Raw genomic sequence first — 7,860 nt, forward strand, 5'->3', positions numbered from 1 at the left:
AACATTGGATAAGTGTTGGATAAGTGAGACTCTACTGTAATTACTACGTAACATTACTGCGCGTGGAACTACCTTTTCTGTCAAATTTGTTGTATAATATGATGTTTTGGTGCTTAATTTGTATAACGATTACCTAATTTGATGTTTAATCGGCTTTTCCTGAATCCCTTATTATCCAACATATTCACTTATCCTGCCGGCCTGTTTACGTTGGATAAGTGAGACTCTACTGTATATTGATAATCTTAAATTATCTGCTCAGAACTGGATTATCTGAGGCCCCTTCTTCACAGCTGTATAAAATGCACACTGAAGTGGATTATATGGCAGTGTGGAGTCAAGATAATCCAGTGCAAAGCAGATAATATAAGATTATAAATGGGTTCTATAGCTGTGTGGAAGGACCTTGAGTCTACACTGCCATATAATCCAGTGCAAATTAGATAATCTGTGGAAGAGGCCTAAGTGAGGCCTAAATCTCCCTGTCCCCTAACTGAACCCTGACTGTCCCTTGGCTGAGTTGGTCGCTAGGAGACGAAGTGGGCAGAGATTAGCCCTCTAAACTGGCAGCAATTGGATAAAAAAAATTATTGCTCTCCCTCTAATTAGGACTTTATTTTTCTTTTCTTTTTGTTGTATCAACCCTGAGGCATGGGTGATGGGTTGTGTTGTCAAATTTCGAGGTTGGGGGGCCTGTACTTTTGTTGTTTTGTGAGTCGCCGTGATGCCATCACTCTTTTATATATATAGATTGCAACTGTTGAAGAAAGTGTACCTCTAAGTGAGAAATAACATTGAAACCACTAAGCTCTGTGCCTGAATAAACCTGTTATTGTTCTTTCAACATCCAAGCCTCTGTCGCATATATTCTAAACTAAGTTACGCTAATATCTAAAGTGAAGAAGAAGGAAAAAAAAGTGAAAGGTCTCCTCCCTGAGTCTTTGGTGGTTGCGGAATATAAATACTGTAAATAAATAAATAATTCCAGTTAGATCTGTAGTGATCAGTTGAAGTAAGAACATCCGTTGGAGGAAAAAGGTTTAAACTGCTCAAGGAAAGGAGAAAGTATTTTGAAAGTGGATTCATCATATGTTATATTATTGCAACTGTTGAAGAAAGCGTACCTCTAAGTGAGAAATAACATTGAAACCACTAAGGAAAGTGGATTCATCATATGTTATATTATTGCAACTGTTGAAGAAAGCGTACCTCTAAGTGAGAAATAACATTGAAACCACTAAGGAAAGTGGATTCATCATATGTTATATTATTGCAACTGTTGAAGAAAGCGTACCTCTAAGTGAGAAATAACATTGAAACCACTAAGGAAAGTGGATTCATCATATGTTATATTATTGCAACTGTTGAAGAAAGCGTACCTCTAAGTGAGAAATAACATTGAAACCACTAAGGAAAGTGGATTCATCATATGTTATATTATTGCAACTGTTGAAGAAAGCGTACCTCTAAGTGAGAAATAAATAAAATAAGCTCTGTGCCTGAATAAACTTGTGACTGTTCTTTTCAACCTCCAAGCCATCTAAAGTGAAGAAGAAAGAAAAGAAAAGTGAAAGGTCTCCTCCCTGAGTCTTTGGTGGTTGCGCATGGCTGAAATAGGAGGCACCTCCTTGCCAATTGGTGGTTGCCACGTTAACACCTCCGAACCCGGGACGCACAAGAACAGAGCCCGTGAGAGGTGAGGCCTTGCCTTCGCAGAGCAAGGAGGAGCCACAGAGCCACGACTCACGACCACGTCTGCCACACGCCTGCTTTATCTCTGAAACACGTCCGTGGTGTTTGTAAGACGGGACCCCGGTGTCGCTTCAGGCCCCGGATTCCTCCTCGGGGTGTTTCTGCAGAGCCTCGTCGTCCTGGGGCTTCTGGCTCACAAACACCCTGAGCAGGACGTGGTGGGCGTCGGCGGTGGCCCCGTCCACGAAGGTCTTGAGCATGTTGTAGGCGGCGGCGAAAGAGCGGCCCTGCGAGGCCACGGGCAGCAGCGGCTTGGGCAGTTTCGGGGCCTTGCTGGCCGCCTCCGCCAGCCTCTCCACCACGTCCTCGCGGGAGACCTCGGCGGCCAGCGGGCCCTTGACCACGGCCCTGAGCTGGCCGAACGGGAGCCCGGCCTGGGCGGCGGCCTTGCGCAAGGCGGACTCCTCCAGGCCGAAGTGGACGCAGTATCCGCGCAGCGTCTGGAGGAGCAGCCCCACGTCGGTGGCGATGGACAGCTCGGGGAGGGGCTCCGGGTCCTGGCCGCAGGCCACCACGGCCACCAGCCACAGCTGCTGCCCCACCACGTCCCGCTTCTTCTCCAGGAGGCGGTGGGAGAGGTTGGGGGCCGCCAGGAGGAAGGAGTGGCTCCGCGGGAGGCCCAGGTCCCGCCACAGCGTCTCCCCGAGCAGCGGGAGGTCGTACCTGCCGAACGCGAGGCTGGAGACCAGGAAGACCTTCGGGAAGGAAAGACACCGGGGTCAGACTCACCGGCTCCCTTCCTGGTGGAGACCACGACCTTCCCCAAGCCTTCTCTCGTCACCCGTCCGTCTAGGATCCTGTTGCTCACCGTTTCCTGTATGTACCATATATATATATACATTGGATAAGGGGCCGGGCTGTGGCGCAGATGGCTAGTAACCAGCTGCTATAAATCACTACTGACCGAGAGGTCATGAGTTCGAAGCCCGGGTCGGGTTAAGCCTACGACCATTAAAAAAATAATAATAATAGCCCCGGCTTGCTGTTGACCTAGCAGCCCCGAAAGACAGTTGCATCTGTCAAGTAGGGAAAATTTAGGTACGCTTTATGCGGGAGGCTAATTTAACTAATCTACAACACCATAAAACTGCTCACGAGGAAAGGAATGAGGAAGAACAGCCACCAATGGACGGTGAAGCAACAGCTCCCCCTGTGGCCGGAATCGTGAAGCTGGAAAGATGTTAAAAATGCCTCTGTGTCTGTCTAAAACTGAATGTTGTTTGTCTATTGGCATTGAATGTTTGCCATATATGTGTTCATTGTAATCCGCCCTGAGTCCCCTTCGGGGTGAGAAAGGAGGGCAGAATATAAATACTGTAAATAATAATAAATAAATACATAAATAAGACTCTACTGTATATATATACATATATAGACTAGCTGTGCCCGGCCACACGTTGCTGTGGCGAAGTCTGGTGTTTTGGGAAATAAAGTATTGAGGAATCGGTGGTAGTTAAGGTCAAGGGTAAAGGTTTTACCTTACATTATAAATGGGTTATATAGCTGTGTGGAAGGGCCTTGAGACTACACTGCCATATAATCCAGTTAAAATCAGATAATCTGTATTTTATAGGCAGTGTGGAAGAGGCTTAAGTGAGGCCTAACTCTGCCTGGGCTGAGTGGGTTGCTAGGAGACCAAGTGGGCGGAGCTTAGCCTTCTAACTGGCAGCAATTGGCTAAAAACAATTATTCCTCTCCCCCTAATTAGGACTTTATTTTTCTTTTCTTTTTGTTGTATGAACCTAGAGGCATGGGTGAGGGGTTGTGCTGCCAAGTTTAGTGTTTCTGGGATGTGTCGTTTTGTCGTTTTGTCCTAGGCCGAAATTACCCATATATATATATATATATATATATATATATATATATATATATATATATAAGAGTGATGGCATCATGGCGACCCACAAAACAACTAAACTACAGGCCCCCCAACCTCGAAATTTGACCACACATCATCCACGGCTATAGGTTGATGCAACAAAAAGCAAAGAAAAATAAAGTCCTAATTAGAGGGAGAGAAATAATTGTTTTTATCCAATTGCTGCCAGTTAGAAGGCTAAGCTCCGCCCACTTGGTCTCCTAGCAACCCACTCAGCCCAGTGTTAATAAAAGAATAAAAAATAAAATAAATACAAATACAGTAGAGTCTCACTTATCCAACGTAAATGGGCCGGCAGAACGTTGGATAAGCAAATATGTTGGATAATAAGGAGAGATTAAGGAAAAGCCTATAAAACATTACATTAGGTTATGATTTTACAAATTAAGCACCAAAACATCATGTTATACAACAAATTTGACAGAAAAAGTAGTTCAATACGCAGTCATGCTATGTAGTAATTACAGTATTTACGAATTTAGCACCAAAATATCATGATGTATTGAAAACATTGACTACAAAAATGGCTTGGATAATCCAGAACGTTGGATAAGTGAGTGTTGGATAAGTGAGACTCTACTGTAATACAATAAAAAATAATTAAAAACACTAAAAAAATTAATACAATAAAATACTATAACAAAATAACTAAAAATAATACAACAAAATAATAAAATATAATAAATAAAAAAGATAAGTTACAATAAAATTAATTAAAAAAAATACAAATAACGTCAAATAAAAATTGCACAACAACTTTTAACCAATACCACCACCACTTTGCCACAGCAACGCGTGGCCGGGCACAGCTAGTATATATATATATATATATTTGTGTAACTGGAAAACACTTCTAAAGCTCTGCTGTTTTTATGCACTGGCAAAAACCTCTGTTTTCCGAACAGATCAGAGATAGCAGGTCATTCAGTCTAACAACCGAAACCTTGCATAATGATATTGGTTGTAGACCACAAGAGGATATTCTACCCTAAAGGCCTTTTGGCTCTTCTTGGAAAAAGTTATGATTTCCCAGCACGTTCTGCGTGGGGGGGGGCTGGACCGGGCGGCCCACGGGGTCTCCCCTGTGGCTCTGAGACCTTGGGGGACTTGACCCCGGCGGCCGCGAGGTCCTGCAGGCAGGCTTCCCGGATCTCCTTCAGGGCGGCCGCCTCGCTGAACCCGGCCGGACCCTCCCTCCGCCGCCGCCGGGCCTCCACGTCCTGGTCCACGCGGGAGCGGACGAAGTAGACGTCGGCCTGGGCCTTCTGGAGGAGTCGGGCCAGCCGGCCGTGGAGGGCCGAGAAGCGCCCGGACGAGAGGACCAAGAACAAGTCGTAGCGAGAGAACTCGACCTGCTGCAGGTAGTCCCGGGGCTGGAAACCGGGGCCGCCGATGCTCGGAAGGTCCCACAGCCTCACGTCCGCGTATTTCGGGTGCGTGTACGGACGGGGCTCCGTGGTGGTAGCCGTGGTGGTGGTGGCGGCGGACCCCCCGGTCGGGGCGGCATCATCGTCGTCGGCACTCACGTCCCGGAAAGCGTTGATGAAGGTGGACTTGCCGACGGCGGGCTCGCCGGTGATGGCCACGTCCAGGCGGAGGTTCTCCAAGGCCGAATGCGCCTCCCGGAGCCGGTCAGAGAGGTCGGAGAAGCTCCCTTTCTCGAAGGCACGTTGGAGGTCCCGGATCTGCATCTCCGTCAGAGAGACCTTGGCCTCCGTCCCCTTCGCGGACATGGCGGCAGCGCGCGGCGGTCAAGACGGTAATCGGTCAGCCTGGAAGAGGAAGACCGGCAGAGACTCACCGCCCAGTTGACCCGGGAGACGGTGCCACCACCACGTTTGGACTGCATCCAAACTAAGAATTGGGCTGTTGTGTGTGGCCACGTGTCATGATCTCCAATCTGTGACAAAGAACAGATGCCAGCCATAAAACCTCAATGACCCTCTGGTATGTGAGAGCCCCTATATAAGTGGGCCAAAGAAAAGGTTCTGGTATTCTGTACAATAAAACCTGTTATGTCATGGTCTCCAATCTTTGACACCTCTGGTCGGCTGACAAAGAACAGATGCCAGCCATAAAACCTCAATGACCCCCTGGTATGTGAGAGCCCCTATATAAGTGGGCCAAAGAAAAGGTTCTGGTATTCTGTACAATAAAACCTGTTATGTCATGGTCTCCAATCTTTGACACCTCTGGTCGGCTGACAAAGAACAGATGCCAGCCATAAAACCTCAATGACCCCCTGGTATGTGAGAGCCCCTATATAAGTGGGCCAAAGAGAAGGTTCTGGTATTCTGTACAATAAAACCTGTTATGTCATGATCTCCAATCTGTGACATCTCTGGTTGGCTGACAAAGAACAGATGCCAGCCATAAAACAGGCCAGCCATAAAACCTCAATGACCCCCTGGTATGTGAGAGCCCCTATATACGTGGGCCAAAGAGAAGATTCTGGTATTCTGTACAATAAAACCTGTTATGTCATGATCTCCAATCTGTGACATCTCTGGTTGGCTGACAAAGAACAGATGCCAGCCATAAAACAGGCCAGCCATAAAACCTCAATGACCCCCTGGTATGTGAGAGCCCCTATATACGTGGGCCAAAGAGAAGATTCTGGTATTCTGTACAATAAAACCTGTTACGTCATGATCTCCAATCTGTGACATCTCTGGTTGGCTGACAAAGAACAGATGCCAGCCATAAAACAGGCCAGCCATAAAACCTCAATGACCCTCTGGTATGTGAGAGCCCCTATATATGTGGGCCAAAGAGAAGGTTCTGGTATTTGGTACAATAAAACCTGTTGGAACCCACCCCCCCCTCCGGATACTCACGCCACTTGCACCCTCCACACGCGTGAAGTGTCTCCATGGCCGGACAATCCGGAGGGTCAGCGACAGGTTGCTCCTTCCTCAGGCCAGGATGGGGCTGCCATAGAGACTACTCGCGTCCTTCGATTGGCCAAGAAGGACATCCCAGTGTGAGGTCAGCAGAAGCCCAGGCAGACAGGCCAGGGACCCCATTTCCCCTAGAACTTCCTTGACCAGAACGACCAGAACCAGGTGGCTGTGATTGCCCAATCGTCCTTGCAGTTGATTGAACTAGAATGACTGATTACGCTTGCCAAGATTTTGCAGTTCTCCTTACAATTTATTTCACGAGAACGACTGACGTTAGATTATCATTTCCCAATTTCCCATACAATAAATTTCAACAGAATGACCGAAGTTAAGGTTGTGAAAAATTCGCAATTTTCCTTACAATTTATTTCACGAGAACGACCAACGTTCAGGTTGCGAACGTTTTGCAATTTTCCTTACAATTTATTTCACTAGATCAACCGGATAAGGATGCAAAAATTTTGCAATTCTCCTTACAATTTATTTCACGAGAACAACTGGATGAGGTTGTAAAAATTTTGCAATTCTCCTTATAATTTATTTCACTAGAATGACTGAAATTTTGCAATTCTCCTTACAATTTATTTCACGAGAACGACTGAAGTTAGGTTGCTATCATTTCCCAATTTTCCATACAATAAATTTCAACAGAATGACCGAAGTTAAGGTTGTGAAAATTTCACAATTTTCCTTACAATTTATTTCACGAGAACGACGGACGTTCAGGTTGCAAACGTTTTGCAATTCTCCTTATAATTTATTTCACTAGAATGACTTAAATTTTGCAATTCTCCTTAGAATTTTGCTATCAATTCCCAATTTTCCATACAACAAATTTCAACAGAACGACCGAACTTAAGGTTGTGCAAATTTCGCAATTTTCCTTACAATTTATTTCATGAGAACGACTGACGTTCAGGTTGCAAACGTTTCGCAATTCTCCTTACAATTTATTTCACACAAACGACCGAATAAGTCAGGTTGCTCTAATTCCACAATTTTCCTTATAACCACCTTCACAATGTTACGTTGTTATGAACGTTCTTCTTCAAACCTTATTTTTTTACAACTAAACCTTTGGAGACGAACCCATCCTATCGGACCCAAAACACCGGCAAACACGGGATCGGAGGCCCAAAGAGACTCGACCTTTATTTTCTCGTCCAGCATATAAAATTACAAATAATAATAATAATAATAATAATAATAATATGTGTATTTATAAAGGCACACAAGGCGGAGCTGTCTGTCCGGCGTCTCGTATCAACTCAAGATTAATCAGATTTAAGGCATTTCTCGGAAGGTCTTGAACATGTCACACTAAAT

The 7,860-nt window shown here is 45.5% G+C and overlaps 2 protein-coding genes across 2 annotated transcripts in view; one reads left to right on the forward strand and one right to left on the reverse strand.

The window, feature by feature from the left end:
• Positions 1-7,860, forward strand: part of drap1 (DR1 associated protein 1) — a 28,112-nt gene that overhangs the window by 15,931 nt on the left and 4,321 nt on the right. The window lies entirely within an intron of this gene.
• LOC103282505 (interferon-inducible GTPase 5) lies at positions 830-5,745 on the reverse strand. Its single transcript, XM_008125204.3, has 2 exons — positions 4,729-5,745; positions 830-2,447 (listed from the first exon to the last, which is right to left on the reverse strand). Exons 1-2 carry the CDS (start codon positions 5,362-5,364, stop codon positions 1,824-1,826), a joined length of 1,260 nt encoding a protein of 419 aa, XP_008123411.2. The 5' UTR covers positions 5,365-5,745; the 3' UTR covers positions 830-1,823.

The sequence above is a fragment of the Anolis carolinensis genome, unplaced genomic scaffold, assembly GCF_035594765.1.
Source record: "Anolis carolinensis isolate JA03-04 unplaced genomic scaffold, rAnoCar3.1.pri scaffold_14, whole genome shotgun sequence".
Classification (NCBI taxonomy): domain Eukaryota; kingdom Metazoa; phylum Chordata; class Lepidosauria; order Squamata; family Dactyloidae; genus Anolis; species Anolis carolinensis.

Excerpts from the sequence above, each read along its gene's own strand:
- LOC103282505 (XM_008125204.3), bottom strand. The coding sequence starts at position 5,364 with ATGTCCGCGAAGGGGACGGAGGCCAAGGTCTCTCTGACGGAGATGCAG. Across the intron at positions 2,448-4,728 it reads CCGGGGTCAAGTCCCCCAAG|GTCTTCCTGGTCTCCAGCCT; the intron begins GTCTCAGAGCCA and ends TCCTTCCCGAAG.